This window comes from Neltuma alba, unplaced genomic scaffold (assembly GCF_004799145.2).
Source record: "Neltuma alba isolate B1F8T4 unplaced genomic scaffold, ASM479914v2 tig00002374_pilon, whole genome shotgun sequence".
NCBI classification, from domain to species: Eukaryota; Viridiplantae; Streptophyta; class Magnoliopsida; order Fabales; family Fabaceae; genus Neltuma; species Neltuma alba.
The window spans coordinates 251,054-269,752 of record NW_021632837.1 but is presented as its reverse complement, the minus strand read 5'-3'; the positions used below and the strand labels follow the sequence as shown (position 1 = coordinate 269,752).

The window sequence follows — 18,699 nt, the reverse complement described above, 5'->3', positions numbered from 1 at the left end:
TGATAAGTTGTTAACCTATTTATGAAGCAGGTTAATGTTGTAATTTTTAATTAGAATTAAATAAACATTTTAAATTTGTTTATATCGTTAATATCTCTATAAATTATATTTCCTTTCTTTTTCTGCTCAAGCCCAAGTCGTTTACGAGAGTTTCAGAATGCAGGAAAATGTTTTAAAAATATTACACCCGCAGTTATAAGGTATTTGCTTTATTTAGAATTTATGTCATCATCTCTTTCTTGCTTGTGACTTGAGTGCGGTGTACATGTGTGGGTGCTTCCCGGCTTCGGCCCTCTATAACGGATTGCGGGGTGAGATAGTTACTTTGAATGGCTTGAGATGATTCTTGGTATTGCTATTTGATAAGCTTGGCTAATTTCTTGGCCAGTATTTTCTGCTACATATTGTGCTTACTCATTTTTCTTCTTGTTGTTAGGCTGAGAAAGATTATCATAACCAGATGTGAGGTATTCTCTCCTTGCTTCTTTGGTTTGATGTTTATGCCAATTATTTCCTTTACAAACGGTATCCGGCTGCTTTCTGCGTTACTGTATGTTGTCCTTTCAGTGATTTGCGTTGGAAGTTTGACAGGCGTCTTGCATGCCTCTGCTTTGGCAGAACCGGTGAGCATACATTTCTTTTTTTAATGGAATGCATTTTTTCCCTTTCGGTTCATATGTTTAGTCAATCTTATATCGTACAGCGACCTTCGAAGAATGCTAGGAAGAAGCATATAGCGAGTTTCGTTTCTTTTTTTTTTTTTGTGTGTATTTTTTAATGCCCTTTTCGTACCCTTAATTGGGCAAAGGTTGCAAGTTCTGCGTAGCTGCCTTCCACATTCCCGTCTTACATCTATCTTGGATTTACGTTGCGGATGGTCGGCGTGGGTTTTATTTTACCGTCATCGAATAGAAAGACAAGGGCTAAGGGATCGGGGGGAAGGAGGAGTCGTATCGTCTGGTTAGACCACTCATTACAAATCTCCTTTCGTATATTAAATTTTTAGCCTTCACAAATTAATGATATAACTCTTATATTAAAGAGTAGAAGTAATGATATATTCTATGAGAGTGTTGGGTAAAAAAAAAATCTTAGTTTTAAAAATAATTTTAAAGTATACGAAGTGAATATGCAGAGAAGTTTGTTTCGATTTAAAAAAAAAAAAACAATTTTAGCATAACTGAAACCTCCTTATGTATCAAACAAATAGCAAGTAGGTAATGTATGTACCGTCATTGTTGGATCAATAATCAAATTTAAAAGGTGTCTGGTAACCCTTAAAAGTATTTCTAAAAAATATTTTTTCGTAAAATGAGACAAATTTTTTCACATATTTACTTTGTAAATCGTAAAAACAGTTTTAAAATTACGGTTTGATTTCCATCTAAACATCTATTTAATCTAAGAAGTGTGAAATTAATGTTTTTGCTATTGCAAACATTCAAATCATCTTCGCAATGACCATCCATATGCTTATCTACCTAAAAGAATTATATATTTATGTATATGATATAAAAACTCTAGCAAAATCTCTTATTTATGATCTATAAACTATTATTTATTTTTTAAACTTTGTACAGCGCACAAAATTATCCTACGTATGGATTATGCCAATGAGATGCAGGTAATCCTAATAAGATTGTAAAGTTAATTATGTGATGAGAACAAGTTGACTTATTGAAGCATCAATCCTCATGAGTTTTGTTTTTCTTTGTCAGTCTAGTTAGCATGTTTTTCTTTCATTATATTAGACTATTAGTATAGTTTTATTTATTTAACAAAAAAAACGAACGAGATGAACATGCATGTCCCGTTTTGACTGAAAATGAGACGGACATATTCACATCGAATTATATACATATATGCTGGTTAAAAGGTTCCTTTGCATGCATTATTTTCTCTTTTTGTGGCGTGATTGATTACTTATAATATCTACAAAAAAAGAAGAAGAAAACTAGTATTTAACTTCACTAGGGGGTGTTTGGGTGATGACCCAAATCATGGTTTGGGGAAAAATCACCCAAACATCATAAAAAAAAAAAACCAAAACTATGGTTTTAGGTCAAAATTATGGTTTTGGCAGAAACAAAAATTTTCTGCTTATGGAAAAAAATAGAAAGCGTGAGAGCCTATGAGATATGTATCTTGTTGTTTTTTCTGGCCCAGATATACCCTTTCCAATTATTCATCTCTTTCTCATTGTTTCAGACGCAGTAGGAGAAAGAGCCTAAGAGTAGATCTCAACAATAATATGACTTTAACACCATCAATTATTTTTTTATAAATATATTTAATCTTATATCTCATAAATATATACACATATTAATTATTTATTAATTATATTATCTTATGTATTATTAATTATGTTGATAAAAAATATATTATTAACAATTTTATTCTTTCAAATTAAAATATATAATAAAATCTATTTTTTTATGTAATTATCATATTAATTTATACCTTTTTAGTAATTTGTATATATAAAAAGTGCTTCTAATAACAATTATCCAAATACTCTTACTTCTCAAAATCACTTTTTCACAAAATCTATTCTTTCCAAAATCTATTCTTCAAACTATGGTTTGGTTTTATCCAAACACCTCTTAGATTACAATAGTAAGACTAAAAAATAGTTTATAAAATTAAAGAATGAAACTAAAATATTAAGTTAAATGATAAAAAGTACTTCTTCGGTCCTTAATATAAGACCTAATTGTTGAGTTAGTCTTGATCCTAAATATAAGACCCATTTTTCATATTTATTAATTTTCTCTAAATTACCCTTGTGGATACTCCCTCAACTATAATCAAGTAGAAGAGGAAGGAGGTATTAAGAAAGATGATTATGGTATCTTAAAAAAAACATGTCATATTTTTCATAATTAATTAACTTAACTTAATTTTTTAATCTAATTAAATTAGTTAAATAGATTTTATATTAAAGATCGGAGGAGCATATTTTGGCTGAATGAATAAACGAATCGTGGGCAACTGATTGGAGATCCATTAGATGACTAATGGGACATCAAAGTATGCCGCCATGGACCGAGTGAAAACCAAAAGGATTTCCGTTGCCGGGAATCGAACCCGGGTCTTTCGGGTGAGAGCCGAATATCCTAACCAACTAGACTACAACGGATGTTTGGATGCCTTGTTGGAATTTCTATACTTGTACAAGTGATCTTGCTTCAAACCACTCCAAGCACCCGAACTCGTAGAAGATAGAGTTGCGAGGGGAGGCATTTGCAGGGTTTAAGAGAACAAACCAAACATGGCGATGGAATCTTTGAACCGTGTCGGCATTGGTCTTTGCACTCCTCGACTGCGTCCACCACTTCATCCTCGGAAGTCTAATAAAACCAATTCTCATAATGGCGGCGGCAGCGGTTCTGTGGCGGCCACGTGCTCCGCCAGCAAATGGGCCGAACGCCTCATTTCCGATTTTCAATTCCTCGGGGACTCCTCGGACCACCACCATTCGATTTCCTCATCCGTCGCTACTCTCACTCCCACTCTGCCTCTCCCTCCGAGACTCGACCCTCCCGAACGCTATGTTTCCATCCCCCTTGACTTCTATCGGGTTCTTGGAGCAGAGACGCATTTCCTTGGTGACGGCATTCGAAGAGCTTACGAAGCTAGGGTCTCAAAGCCTCCTTCGTTTGGGTTCAGTCACGACGCGTTAATCAGCCGCCGACAAATACTTCAAGCTGCATGTGAAACCCTTGCCGACCCAGGATCAAGGAGAGAGTACAACCAAAGCCTTGTCGATGACGAGGAGGGAACCATTGTCACCCAAGTCCCCTGGGACAAGGTAATTCTACTGGTTCTCTTTGAGAACATTATTAACCTCTAGGGTGGAGATGACTTGAATATTTGGGACATGCATATGTGCCAGTTTTAGGGGGTTGTTTGGAACATAGAAAAGTGTTTTTTACGCAAAACAAACAGATTCTTCTATATATTTATTTTATACATCGTAAAAGTACTTCTAAGACTATGGTTTCCATCCATACACCCCCTTAGTCATAAGTAGGTTCCTTCTCCGTCAATGAAGTTATTTGATGGCAACGATGCCTTTGTAGGTTCCTGGAGCTCTATGCGTTATGCAAGAAGCTGGAGACTCTGAGTTGACACTGCAGATTGGAGAAAGTTTGCTAAGAGAGAGACTGCCTAAATCGTTTAAGCAAGATGTTGTCTTGGCGATGGCCCTTGCTTACGTTGACTTGTCAAGAGACGCCATGGCGTTGTCTCCTCCTGATTTTATTGCTGGCTGTGAGTTGCTTGAGAGGGCATTGAAGCTCCTACAGGTAAACCACTGAAATTCCTATTGGCCTGGGTCATAGAAACTTTTTCTTTGCTGATATTATTACAACTTATCTATGGCAATAGCTACTAGAGTACTCAGGATGAACCTTTCTATTGTAAAAGTTTTACAGGCCTCTCTGTCATTATCACCTGAATGCTAGTCTTGTTTAGAATAATTATACAGTCCTCAGTTAAGCGCTGAAGTCAATTCGGTGCTACTTTGTGATTTAACATGTCAGGCAACGCACTGCCAATTTTAAATTGACAACAATGACCAGAGTATGAAATTTTGTTCTCAAAGAAAAGAGTATGACTCTTTTAATTGGATTATGTCTGAGCTTGATGACCATTTGACTCTCAAATTATAATATTATGATTAGTAATTTATGCATGAGAACCTAATATTACGACGCATATATCATGATGAATTAAATGTAGCTGCCATCCTGTATGCTACCCAAGAAAATTTGATCTTTGTAGGAAGAAGGGGCCAGTGGCCTGGCACCGGATTTACAGGCTCAAATTGATGAGACACTAGAAGATATTACCCCACGATGTGTTTTGGAACTTCTAGCTTTACCTATCCGTGATGAATATCAATCAAGGAGGGAGGAAGGTCTTCATGGTGTACGCAACATTCTATGGGCTGTTGGAGGAGGAGGGGCAGCAGCAATTGCTGGTGGCTTCACCCGTGAAGGCTTCATGAATGAAGCCTTTTTACATATGACGGCAGCTGAGCAGGTACAGATGTTTTTTCGTTTTTCTTTTCCATGGCCATGTCTTATTCCCCATTCCTTTTAATTGCATTTTTAAGAAATTTACTTTTTTGTTTACCTTTATTTTTTTGCCCCATTTTGTTTTCAATTTTGCCTTGGAAGGTTGATCTCTTTGTTGCCACACCAAGTAATATTCCGGCTGAAAGTTTTGAAGTGTATGGAGTGGCACTTGCTTTGGTTGCACAGGCTTTTGTAGGTAAAAAGCCGCATCTTATCCAGGACGCTGATAACCTATTCCAACAACTTCAGCAAACTAGGGTTTCAACTGTTAAGAATGCTGCCTCTATCTATTCTCCCAAAGAGAATAGGGAGGTTGACTTTGCTTTAGAGAGGGGCCTCTGTGCATTGCTTGTGGGAGAGCTTGATAAGTGTCGATCGTGGTTGGGACTAGACAATGAAAGCTCCCCTTATAGAAACCCATCTATTATAGAATTTATCTTGGAAAACTCAAAGGACGATGATGCCAGTGAACTTCCTGGACTTTGCAAATTATTGGAGACATGGTTGATGGAGGTAGTTTTCCCCAGATTTAGAGATACTAAAGATATAAGATTCAAGCTTGGAGATTACTATGATGACCCTACAGTGCTGAGGTATCTAGAGAAGCTGGAGGGCGCGGGTCATTCACCATTGGCTGCTGCTGCAGCCATAGTGAAAATTGGAGCTGAAGCTTCTGCTGTTATTGGTCATGTGAAGACTAGTGCTATTAACACGTTGCGGAAGGTATTTCCTGTTGTTTCTGAAGATCAAATTGTGAAGCCCCACAATAACAGTAAGATGGATTATTTTGTTCCTGATAAAGTTGAGGATCCTCTGGTAATAACAGACCAAGATAGGTATGCTAATGTGGAGGTTTCTGGCATAAAGAGTTCTGGTGAAATAAGTGAAGACGAGTTTATTACCAACAAAATTAAAGAAGCAACAGTGAAGATCATGTGTGCTGGTGTTGTAATTGGACTAGCAACTTTGGTTGGCCTAAAGTTCCTACCTACTAGGAATGGCTCGCCCATTCTACAGAAAACAACTGGTTTGGCAATGGCCTCAGATGCTATCAATGGAGGTATGATCTTTAATTCTTTGTAGACATTTGCAACTTGGAATGATTGGAACAATTGTGTTCTTAATTCTTGTTTGTTGTCTGACATTGAGTGTCTATATATCTTTAAATAGGTTTTGATGGTTCAAAGTGCAAATTTTAAGCAATTATTTCTCCCTTTAGATATAACACATTGATTGATTCAAATGCACAGGGTCATTAGGAGATGAAAAATCGGGGGAGCAGCAACCGAAAATGGATGCTAGAATTGCAGAAGCTCTAGTTCGCAACTGGCAAAATATCAAATCCCAAGCTTTTGGACCTGATCATCGTCTTGAAAGATTGCAAGATGTAAGCAAGTCTGATTAAACTTTGTATGATAAATTAACTGATAAATGATAATAATAATAATCTTATCTTATGGTTGAAGTAGATATGGCTGCATCTGGGAAGTCCTCTGCTGTTAAATTCTATGGAGCAATTAAACTATTAAACTACATCAAAGTTATTATTTTGTTGTTGGAGACATCAAATTATTGCATTTCTATGTGCTTGTTGTCTCCCAAGATTTGAACTAATATTTCAAATCATGTTAGATCCTGTGTTATCAGTGAATCATGAGGCTCATGATTTACTTATTAACATGTGGATATAGGGTCACCTATGCACCTTGTGTATCTGGTATACAAGACTGAAACTTTTTGAGTGAATTTCATTTTATTTATTATCATTTTCAGGATTTCATTAAGATAATAAGTTTCCTTCTTTCCCATCCCTCCCCCACCCCCATGTTTTTTTCCGTGTTGTTGCCTTGAGTTCTATTCGTATTGAGGCAGTAGTTATTTGTGTGAATTTTCTTTGCTGTATATGGAAACTGTTGTTGACATGAAGCACTGATAGGTTTTGGATGGTGAGATGCTGAAGATATGGACTGATCGTGCAGCGGAAATTGCACAGCTTGGTTGGTTCTATGAGTACACCTTGTTGAGCCTCAACATTGATAGCGTGACTATATCACAGAATGGAAGGCGGGCAGCGGTTGAAGCGACTCTCAAAGAGTCGACCCACCTTATTGCTACTGGTCATCCAGATAATAATGCCTCAAACATTAGAACCTACACAACGAGATATGAGTTGTCTTGTTCAGGATCTGGATGGAAAATTGTTGAAGGAGCAGTGCTTGAGTCATGATCAGATTCTGCAAGACTGCGACCCATAATTAGCTTTTGGTATATATTTCACTTGTTTCCATCTATTGAAATCTGTTTCCACAATCATCTGTGCATTTTCTTTTTGGTGGGGGTAAGAAATCATCTATGCTTTTGAATTGTCCTGTCACCTCTGTATTCCAGCTGTAGGTTGTCAACCTCCTTGAAGGTACAGTTGTTGCAAGGATGGGTAGGGTTAATAACAATGCCATATGAATGGCACCGAGTTAAGGGTTAACGTGGGAGGGCAACTGCTAGTCAGGGTACGTTTGGACAAGTCACGAGTGAGAAGGAATAAAACGTAGGGAGTGAAAAATGAGTAGAATAAATCGGAATAAAGCGCCACAGATATTACATGATCCCTTTTTAGTGTTCTATATTTTCATTCCTTGCTATCAAGCATGTTGAGCTCGGTAGCCACTAGGCGTCTATGCCTTTATTGGGACGGGGTTTTCACTTGGGGGTTATCTTTCTTTGTCCATTTTAGAGTTGCGGGATTCCTGTGGTCAGAATTTTTTAAAAAAATTTTGTATAGGATTTTCAGGAAGCATATATAATCTCGTGATTTTATAAATGACTTGTAGATTTTCCATTTTAAATTGTTATTGATATTTTTTAACCCAAATACAATTTTTAATTTATTTTTGTCTGTATGAAGTGATAAATAAGTAAAATTGACATGTCAGATGATTTGTGGGGGGGTTATAAATCTGAAATCATATGTAAATCTCTTCCCGGTTTTAACCCAGCAATATCTTCTTTCCTTTTTCTCCTTCAGTGTTTAATGTGTATTAGTTTACTGTACGAGGTGTTTGGATAGAAACCAAATTATAATTTTAAAAGTGTTTTTACAGTTTATGAAGTAAATTTATTGAGGAGTTTGTCTTATTTTATAGAAAAGTGCTTCTTAGGATTGTCAAACACTCTTTAGTTGATGTTGGACGTCGTACTGGATCGTTAAAAAGGGAGGAGGCTTTTCTCCGCTCCCTGCTCCTATTTGCTGTGACGCTGTCTTTAGTTACCCAAAAACAGGAACCAAAACGGTGCCGTTTTGGGGGTAAAATGAAAGGGGGCGTGAATTTTTTTTTTGAATTGACATGATATCCAATATTTTAAATTATTTTTTTAATAGTATTCAGTTTCTTAAAATAATTTTTGGTATACTCAACAAATTTGAATATTTTGCAGGAAGTATTTTAAAATAATTTTTGGAACACCCAATACTGTAAAATGCTTTTTTCAATGACACCTATTATTTTAAAGTAATTTTCACATTAAAAGTATTTTTAGAGTAGCATTTAGTATCCTAAATTTATGATGTTTGTTGCTACTGAGACAAACATTTTAGGATATTGGTGTACAAAAAATTATTGCAAGATATTGGATACTACCAAAAAAAAATGTTTTAGAATGTTAAGTGTGTGCTGGATGTTTTTGAAAAAATATTATAATTTGTTGAGTGCATCAAAAGTTATTTTAAAATATTAAATAAAAAAAATTTTGAGATACTAAATGTTATCTTGAAAAAAGTAATGAGATGCCCCTCATTGTACTCCCAAAAGTAGGGGTGTTCAAAGCCGGCCCGTCCCGGTCGGCCCGTTCCGGTCCCGGTCTTATTGGGACGAGACGGATCCGTCCCGAAATTTTTCGGGACGGGACAAAAAAGGGACCGGGACGGGACGGGACACGGGACAGGGTCGTCCCGTCCCGGTCCCGTCCCGGTCCCTTTTTTTTAAAAAAAAAAATTTAATTTTTTTAACTTTTTATATAATATCATTTTTTTCATATTTTTTTAAGATTTGAGACTATTGTATGGAATTATGGATATATTTATTTAGAGTTTTTATATTTGTTAATGATTTGAGATTATTGATGATTAGATTTTTAGCAAGTTTTTATTGTGTTAAAAGCTTTTGTTTAGAGTTTTTAATAACTATTATATGTAATATTTTGAGCTTTTGTTTAAGAGTGTCCAAACAAATAAAAAAGATGTTTTTATAAGATTTAAGGTCAAAAAATATAATTAAAAAAATCAGATTTTTTAAAAAAATTTAAAAAATTTAAAAAAAATTTAAAAAATTAAAAAAAAATATTTCGGGACGTCCCGGTCCCGTTCCGGATCCGTCCCGTCCCGACCGGGACCGGGACAACCCCGGGACGGGCCGGGACACGGGACAAATTTTCTGTCCCGTTACTGTTCATCGGGACGGAACCGGGACGGGCCTGTCCCGGTCCCGATCCGTCCCGTGAACACCCCTACCCAAAAGGGCAGCAGAGGGGGAGCAAGCATCGGAGAGAAGCCTGCTCCATTAAAAAGATGTGTTCACCAGGAAAAATGTTCTGCGAAATGAAAGGGTTAAGAAAACAATTTCGAAAATTTCTGTATCCGCCAGGGAGGATCTGGGCTTCCATCGTTTGGGCTCTGGTTCCCAGCCGAGCGTAAAACCCAACTGTTTGAAGTCACCTCTCTCGGTTTACTTGTAGGCAATGGATCCATAGTTCTATACGATAGTTTTAACGAGAATAAAATATCGTGTACAGAAGTACAGGAAAGATGGAGATTGCGAGGAGGAACAATCACACTATTATGTACAATTATTTTTTCGAGACGTAAACAGAGCCTAATGGGGAACCGCACTGGCTAAATAAATCGTTATCCGCTTGTGCTGTGTAAATGCAACTGTTGACTTGTCTATCTCCGGAAGAGATTCATAGGGCGACAGGCCTTGCGTCCTTCCAATCTTGCGATTTCTTGCTCTTGATTCGACCGAAGAAGCTAAATCCCAAAGTCTTCTTTGGGGGATCGTCTGATTGTATCAGACCAACCAGTTTCGCAACAAGCATAGCACTCTCCCTAACGTGGTACAAGTCTTCGGTATTAGTCCATACTCTCCAAGCCAATTGTACGCTTCTGTGCTTTGTCTTCACATCAATGCACCACTTCTGATAAAGTTCATATCTTTCCTTGGAGGCAAATTTCTTGTGGATTAGCTTGCTTAGCATTTTCCTCTCTCGGTTGATAGCCTTCAGGCTGTCCGGGGGGGAAAAAGCGAAAATTAGTGCAAAGAAAACAGCAGTAACTTTTAAACATAGAAATTTGGCCAAACAAAACCTTCAAACATAGAAATACTTTTCTAGTTGCAGATTTCATTTCCGAAAACTTTATTTCAGGCATGTAATACCAAACTACCACAGGACAGTGCTCTTCATATTTTCACATTTGAAACACCTTAGATGGGATGGTGCTCAGTTTGGCTAAACAATATCATGGTGGGTATTCTTACACTTAATGTGAAATCTTCTAATCTACATGCAAAAAAATTCTATTCAAGCACTTTAAACTTGTTCTTTTTTTTTGTTGTTGGAGGGTTGGATAAGCAAGCGTTGCTTTTAAGGGTCACAAAAATTATTTCAGCCATAGTAGTTCTTACCCATACACAACTCCTTCTCTGGGGCGAGCTAGGATTTGATATTTCTTCTGAGTAAATAGACTAATCCGCTAAAGGCCGGAAACTAGAAGAATAGAAAAGGTCGGTTGTTTGACCTCAAAGTGTAGAAGGTTTTATTAATGCAGGTGTAAACCAAACATAAACACGTGCAGGGCATATTGACCGGTATCTTGCTTGTGTGCCCGAATCTAACGAAAAACCACCTGAAGGATAGGAAGAAAATACCTTGAATCAGGTGAGATATTCCGGCCGTCTTCTCCCACGAACTTATTGCCACTAGAAAATGCATCCTTAATAGAGGACAAACGTCTGAGCTCTGCGTTCAAGTATGCAGAATCTGGAAGTTCTCCCTTCAGGAGAAGTAAAAAATAGGACCTATGAACCAAAGGAACGTGGCAGGTGTGCCAGAGCTCGATTATATATCTCTGGAGCCCCTCAAATTTGTAAGGTAACATGGAATTTGGCATTTCACCAAAGTTGATGCTCTTTGCTCTATCCGTACGATCATTGAAGCCAGATGCCTTTGCCATTACCTATCACGCATGCAATGAAAATAAATCATGCGTTTTTTTCCTTTGGAGGCCTACAAACGACCAAAAGCTTCGAGAAAGATATAAGACAGGATAAAACTTTTTGGGTTTGCCATAGCATGCACTCGGACGAAAATTTTATCAACCGTTAATCTTGTTCGTTCACTTTCCGTTTCTTAAAACAGTCATTTCCCGATCGGCAACACTTTGATGTAAATGTGTAAAATCTGACAGGGTCATCAGCCGTAAATGTAAAGAGCATCGAAAAAATCAAATCACGAGGGCAACCTCATGGGATATCCTGTAGTTATAAAACAAACAAGGCTCCAAATTTTCCGGCCCTCCTCCGAGACAAGGTGAATGAATTAAATTTAGAAATTCAAAACTACGGGCCCGAGGAGAAGGTGAGAAAGGACAGAATTGGACAGCAGCTTCAAGTCGTATAAAGAAAACCCAAGACACTCTTCGCGGCAGGGGGCGCACGCATGCATTTTATAGACAGTGCATGCATGCAAAATGGTTATTCCAATGTTCCTTCCAAGGACCACCTAAACCTCCTCATTCCTCCGTCAAACGTACAGAGCCTCTGAAATTTTTCGCGATATGTACAATTTACATGCTTAACGAACAAATCTCATTACCTGCTATCTGAAGACAATAATATTCCTATTTAGTTCCAGAATAGGCCAGCAATGAGGTTCACATGATCTATTAATTGGACATGCTAATTGCTTGCCACCGATACTCGAGTAGCTAGCTATCAATTAAGAAAAAGAAACATTATATATCATGTGTACTACAACAAGAGTATATGAGTTAGGGAGTAGGTACTTACCATAAGATCATCGAAGTCCTTCTTCAATGGCGTTACCTCAGATCTTGTTTTCATTTCCACAACAAAGTTGAGGACGCTAGCAGTATCCTCCGCATCAGAATCCATGAGAGATTCTACTTCACCTATGGTATCCAACCCGCGAGTTCGGGAATGATTTCTGGACGACTTTCTTTTCTTGTAATGTAACTTTGGTTTAGAGAGCTTGTCTTCAAAGCGTGCAGAAGTTGTAGAGCATTCCTTTTCAACCCTAGCTGCTGATGCGTTTGCTTCTTGTTCCAGCGCATCCAATTTTGAAGATGACATTGGCTCATAAAATTTAAGAGGTGGCTCAGATTTCTGATCCAGCTTATTGAACTGAAAGGTTGACACCGTTTTCAGCTCCAGATTGTCGAACCGGGGAGATTTGGGCACTAGCTCAGGGACTTGAGCACGCGATATAATTTCCCGATCCACTTTATTGCAATGAGAAGATGTAGCAGCCAAAGTTGGCCTGCAACTTTTGCTTCTGCTGAATGGTACTCTTCTAGAAATAGCAAGGGGTGATTCTGAAGACCCTTTGGATTTTTCCGATAGGCCAACAAGGCGGTCGATGGTCTTCTGAAGCTCCTGAATTTTTTGTTTTAGAGCATCAGAGCTATCATCTTCGGCAACATGATTCAGCTTACCGTCCTTCCTCCTTAGGGACGATTCAGCATCTCCATTCAATACCACTCTCAGGGGTGATTTTCCTTCTCTTTCTTCAGAAGAATGAAAGGATGAATCAACACCTGTTTGGCGCCCGGTTTTAACTTCTTCAATCTTAGTGCATCGAACTTCCGTGCAGCTGTCCTCTGATTCCGCACTACCTCCTTCAGCCATGGCATCCCAACCTGGATCCGAATCAGGCCCGACAAACTTGGGGTTATTGCCGTCCAAATGGACTTTGGGGTCATGATTCTCACGTTGCCGTGCATGGTCCTCGTCATTGTTTAAAACCACACCAGATATCGGTCTATCGGGATTTTCAGTAGAGCTTCCGCAGCCGGGGTCCTGATCAGGGTGGAGATTATTGAAAACACCCGGCGATATAGGGTTTGAATCTTTATCGTTCCTTAGAAACTGATGTTTCCCAGACTGAAGCAAGGTTTCAACCCGAGACTGAAAGATATCACGCTGCCGAGTTAATTCTTTGATCTCCTCATCCATCTGTGTAATTTTTCATTAGGGAAAAAAACCTTGTCAAATTCAGGGAAAATAAAATGATTTAAATGAAGTGTTCTGCCAAATGTGAGCTTGTTTCTTTGCTTTTTCCTTCTGCATTGAACTTGTTTCTGGGCATTAGGCGTCACTCTCTCTCCTTTTTTTTTTTTTTTGACCTGGCAGTCGTCACTCGACAACACAAAGAAAAACCACCCTGGGTGTCACGAAGACAAAATTAAAAACACGCATACGCACAAACTCCTCTCAATGTGTACAGCACGCAGGTAGTTATTTTTCATCGGTGGGCCCTCAGCCTGCAATAACAGATTTACAAGCAGTACCTTAAAAGGTCAAAAACTCTGTATGGGGCAGAAATTGTCACCCAGATTTCTTGACAAAAGCCATATTTCACGCTCAACGCAAAGAGCGATCATTTTTAGTATGTTCTCACTTTTTATGGTATAGTTGCTAATCTTAAATTCGATTTCGGATCATTATAACAAGACATCGACCATCCAAATCTAATTTGAATAACTTAGATCTGGAGTTTCGAATTTAAAATATTTTTAATAATTAATTATTTTGGAAAAAGAAAAAGTTAAGAGATTATCCTGTTTTAAAAAGCGAAAACCCATTTTGTTGACCCTCACCTGTTTGATCAGAAGTTCTCGCTCAAGCAAAACGGTATTGGGTGCCAAGTTTCTGAGCTCGTTCTCCATTCTGGCCAACTCCTTCCGCAGTTGCTGCACCAAAACCTTGTCTGTCATTACTACATTAACCTGCGCATTGGTAGCCACTTGCTTTGCACAACCAGCGAAAAGTAGGGTATTTCTTGACTGCTCAACATGACTGCGTGCAGGATTAATGGTGCAAATGATGGCAGTTCTGGCATTACCTCCTAGAGAATTATGAAGGATGCGAGTTAGCTTGGATTCTCTGTAGGGTATGTGTCCATTTCTTTCCTTGCTGCGTCAAATAATGAACTAGAGTTTAGGCAGTCTTAAAGTAATTAATGAACTGATATGGTAAAGAGGAAAATGATGAAGAATTATAAAGAGAAGAGCCTATGAATGGCAACCAAGAGAAACAAGTAGCTCCATTATTTGACAAAATTTATAACATAGAAGCGGACTAAATCATTTCTTGAAAGAAAATAAAAAAGAAACCTAACCTAGAAGGATAATTACAGCAATCAACCTAGCCGCTAAATCCCAAATAAATACTATAGAAGATGCCACATCAACGAGAAAAGTAATTATTCTTTGAAATAAATTGAATGCAATGAAATAAAATATGCTCCACATAAAGACGAAGCATTAAAATGCCCATAAGTCCAATGCCAACTTGGCATCATTCTTTCGTATCGTCTTGAGGTGTTTCCCACGTCTGCATGTCAGTCTCTATGACCAGCAAAAGTAAAAGTTATGGTGAATTCCACCAAGCCTCTGCAAATTTAGTTTTTGGATTAGACTGATTCAGTAATAAGAAAGAATCTTTCTTCTTCCTATTTCCTTTCCGTTCTCTCTTCACCTTCCACTTTCTTCCGTACCTCATTTCTCCCACTTATCTCCCTGCTAACGAATTTCCAATATTGTCACGCGGGGCAGTGATGAATCATAGTCCCTAGTCAGAAGGGGCCAGCGCTTCATAAATCCAATGAGAACATGCATATATACATCGGCTATGTTATTTTCCTTGACCCAAAATTTATGGGTGCTTATGTTTGGTTCAGAAAGGAACTTGTGGTTTTTTTTTAAGCTAAAAGGCATCGATTCCCCGTTAATACAGAAGAGGTTACTTCGGCTATTGTTGAAATTTAGCCGAGGTGTAATTGGTGAATTTGGCAAGGAAAAGTAAATAAATATATAGATGCTAACAAAACTTGTACCTTAATTTGCGAATTACGGTTCCAAGGGTAAGTAAACTGCGATTTATATGGCTACCCTCTCTCAATCTTGCACCGGCAGTCATCGCTTGAGAAGCTCGCTCACTTCCAGCAAGATCGACAAAATTCTGTACGACGCAACAAACTCTTTCATTCCCTGGACTATTATGAATACATAGGCTCTATTATAGAATAGAAGGGTTCAAAGATCATATACCACACTAGCTACGAGAGTGCCAGAACTTTCAGCGCCTGCATAACGATTAGGAGAACTTTCGACTGTCTGCATGATTTCATAATTTTGTGAAGAAGGAAAAAAGAAATATTCTAAATTACCAGACAATGTAACCATAAAGTAAATACCAATCGAATAATCTGATGGGATCTGGAGCTACTTTCATTCATGGATGTCTCTTCTGTTGTCCTTTCAGCTACAAAAATGCCAATAACACGCGAGAGCGCATGGTTTTTATATCTTGCAAAAGCTCACAAGAAAGCATCAAAAGCAGAACGACCAAAACTTAATAGGCACCAATACCGGCGCAAATAGAAAGGAGTTTCTGCAAGTCGCTCCATTCGGTCAAAGTCTCTTCCGTAAGCTTCTCGATAATTGTCCCTTTCTGTTCGCGGCACAGATATTCACGATCATTCAATATTAATACTAAACTACTAAACACAGATACTCTAACAGAACAGAAGAAAACGATAAAAAAAATTTACCTCTGGATCATCTAGAAGTCTCAGTTGGGCACTATCTACCATGAGAAGGTCTCTGACAGCTTCATTATAGATCTCCATCGCAGAAAATTTCAAGACAAATTCTCTTTCTTTGTGCTGAGACACAAAAATATGTTATCTTTTGCATGCTAAGTCTATTTCTTTGCATGTGGAGGCTAAGACTAACATTGCTTTTTTATACCATATTTGTGTAGTCGTATATATCCCTCACTGCATATTCAGTAATTCCAGTCATGGTGTATGTCTTTCCACTGCTCGTCTGCCCGTATGCAAAAATGCTAGCTGAATTACCATTTCATCCATGAGAGAAGGTACGTTGACAAGCCAACACAACATGAGAAAAGATATATAACTAAAGCTTAGAAGTTAGCTAAGGAGGGCTACATACAGTTGACACCGCTAACCACTGAGAGGGCTATTTCCTTAATCCCTTCCTCATACACCTGCTGTGTGGAGCAGTCATCCCCAAATACCTTGTCTGCCTCGAAAAGATTGGTCAAGAAAATAGAATTGAAGAAAAGGAAAATAGGTGAGAGAAATGCTATCGTCATTTCATTGCCCAAATTAAACTGAAAAGATAAAGCCAGTGCTATGCTGGAGCGCAGTCCACTATTACTATCAAGGGCATGATGCTTTCATTTTTTGAAACTATAATTGCACACAACCATAAAATTGCTCTCGAAAGCTATTTATTTTAAAAGGTGTTTGGGTAGAAACTAAATCATAATTTTCTAAACGATTTTTATCATATGACAAGTAAGAATATAAGTGTGTGAGAAGAGTTTTATTTTGATTTACGTAAAGTGTTTTTGGAGTGCTCCAAACACCCTCTTAATTAGAATTAAGCCCATGTCAAGACACCTTCATTTAGTCGTAAATAGTTAATTCCAAGCTCAAATATGTGGCATAGTTCATAGCAAGCAGACAGTCCCTTGAATTTATGGCAATCACAATGAACATTAAACAAAAAAAGGGATGAAATAAGGTCAAAAGCTTAAAAACTGTGTGGCGACTGTTCCAGACAGATTCAAATTCCCATGACAAACTTCTCGCGACGAGACGATCTTATCGTATTGAAAGGGGGAAGAGGAATGGAAGCAGAATTAGTAGTCTAACATTTTGATTACCAAATGTATGGGTATCCATTGACGACGATCGTTCTGCTGGGTTGTTTTTAAATCTGATGGTGTTGCCATCAATGCAGTTCCATGCTGATACGTCTTGCCTGACTATCTCATTCTCGTTCAAAGGCCTGATTCGGATTGCAACAAAAATTCTCTCCTCGTTGGCATTTGAACGGCGCGTGTCTCCAAAATCTTCTCGTGCCATTGATAATGTATTTCTCATGCATGTTTCCTCAAACAGACTGAGGCGTTTAAAATCCCATATTGCTTCAAACGAAAGGGAGACAGGACACACGACACAATGACATTCCGCATGCAACATCGAGCTGATTCATGACAAGTTTCAGTTCCGTTTCTTCAGCCTTTTCTACATCTGCCACATCATTAACCAAAGTTACAACTTACAAACGCCGTGTGCAAAACCAAAATCTCAAATTTTATCATTTACCTGTTCGATCATAATGCAGCAGACGACGGGGACTTTTGAAGGATCAGATTTTCCCACGTCCAGCGAAAAAGGAAAAATAAAATATGTATTGATCAAAAAGACTAGTGAAATTCAAATCGTAGAAGCAACCCAACTTTTCAGTCGATGCTAAAGGAAAATAACGCACTGGAGGATACCTTTCTCGTTTCGTGGTTGCCGGAGACAGAAAGGGACGGAAAAGCCGTTGGACTTTCCCTCCCTCCCTCAATTTGGATTCGCACCGACCAGCTAAATAAAACCGCGAGGGCGACCCCAGGCAATCGAAAATCATGTTGACGCTCAATCGCTATTTACGGTTTTGCCTGTCTGAGAGGCTGGATAGTAAATACTGCTCCTACTCAATACAAGATTTTGTTTGACTTTTATTTTGATCTTTAATATAAGACCTTAATTCACTTTATATTTTTTTTCAAGGTAGTCCTTCTAACAATAGTAGTTTTAGCCAATACACTTGACTAGTAAGGATATTTTAAGAAAAACAACACTGTTTATTACAAATAACTAATTTAACTTCTTTCCTTAATTTCCTCAAATTAATCAACTAGCTCTTATAATTAGGACCGGAGGTAGTAATCAATATTACGTACAGTAGTTGATACAAAAAATTAATTTGATTTTTAATCAGTTGTTAAATATAATATTTCAATTTACTTTTTATCTTATTTTTATCTATTTTTTTAAAAAAGTTCTTATAATGATGGTGCATATTAAAAATTTTATGGTAATTTTAATTAATACACATAATAATAAAATATTTTTAAAAATATATATTTATTATAAATAACTAACTTAACAAATTTTTTTAATATACTTAAATTAATTCACTAATTCTTATATAGAAAAGATGAGGTAGCGTCCCATTATTCCAGTGTTAGCATTTTCTTCGACCCCTTGACCGATCATGGCTTAAAAAAAAAACAAAGAGAGAGGGAGGGACAGAGAAACGCCCTGATATACTAGTTCTGGTTTTTAATATAAAATTATGTTTGAATTTTATTTTAATCTTAAATATAAGATCTCAATTTATCTTGTCTTTTATATTTATCCATTTTTTCTCAAAGTAGTTTTTTTAATAATGGTAGTTCTAGCCAATATACTAGATTAGCAAAGATATTTTAGAAAAGACAAATCTATTTATTACAAATAA

At 37.5% G+C, this 18,699-nt stretch overlaps 2 protein-coding genes and 1 non-coding gene across 4 annotated transcripts; 1 reads left to right on the top strand and 2 right to left on the bottom strand.

The window, feature by feature from the left end:
• Nucleotides 1-3,066: 3,066 nt before the first annotated feature.
• On the bottom strand, nt 3,067-3,139 carry TRNAE-CUC (transfer RNA glutamic acid (anticodon CUC)). Its single transcript has one exon. It is a non-coding gene; the product is annotated as a tRNA-Glu (tRNA).
• Nucleotides 3,140-3,231: 92 nt separating this feature from the next.
• Nucleotides 3,232-7,970, top strand: LOC114724060 (protein ACCUMULATION AND REPLICATION OF CHLOROPLASTS 6, chloroplastic). 2 transcript variants are annotated; one of them, XM_028910336.1, is made up of 7 exons: nt 3,232-3,811; nt 4,083-4,307; nt 4,786-5,046; nt 5,184-6,141; nt 6,332-6,468; nt 7,018-7,346; nt 7,470-7,970. In XM_028910336.1, exons 1-6 carry the CDS (start codon nt 3,272-3,274, stop codon nt 7,306-7,308), a joined length of 2,412 nt encoding a protein of 803 aa, XP_028766169.1. In that variant the 5' UTR covers nt 3,232-3,271; the 3' UTR covers nt 7,309-7,346; nt 7,470-7,970. The 2 variants fall into 2 exon arrangements, with proteins under 2 accessions (XP_028766169.1, XP_028766163.1); XM_028910330.1 differs by having other exon boundaries at nt 7,018-7,950.
• Nucleotides 7,971-10,020: 2,050 nt separating this feature from the next.
• On the bottom strand, nt 10,021-17,270 carry LOC114723379 (kinesin-like protein KIN-7F). Its single transcript, XM_028909576.1, has 12 exons — nt 17,069-17,270; nt 16,330-16,419; nt 16,123-16,223; nt 15,924-16,037; nt 15,742-15,823; nt 15,540-15,634; nt 15,421-15,486; nt 15,207-15,331; nt 13,969-14,284; nt 12,140-13,324; nt 11,000-11,307; nt 10,021-10,356 (listed from the first exon to the last, which is right to left on the bottom strand). The coding sequence occupies exons 1-12, from the start codon at nt 17,268-17,270 to the stop codon at nt 10,035-10,037; spliced, it is 3,006 nt and encodes a 1,001-aa protein (XP_028765409.1). The 3' UTR covers nt 10,021-10,034.
• Nucleotides 17,271-18,699: the final 1,429 nt, after the last annotated feature.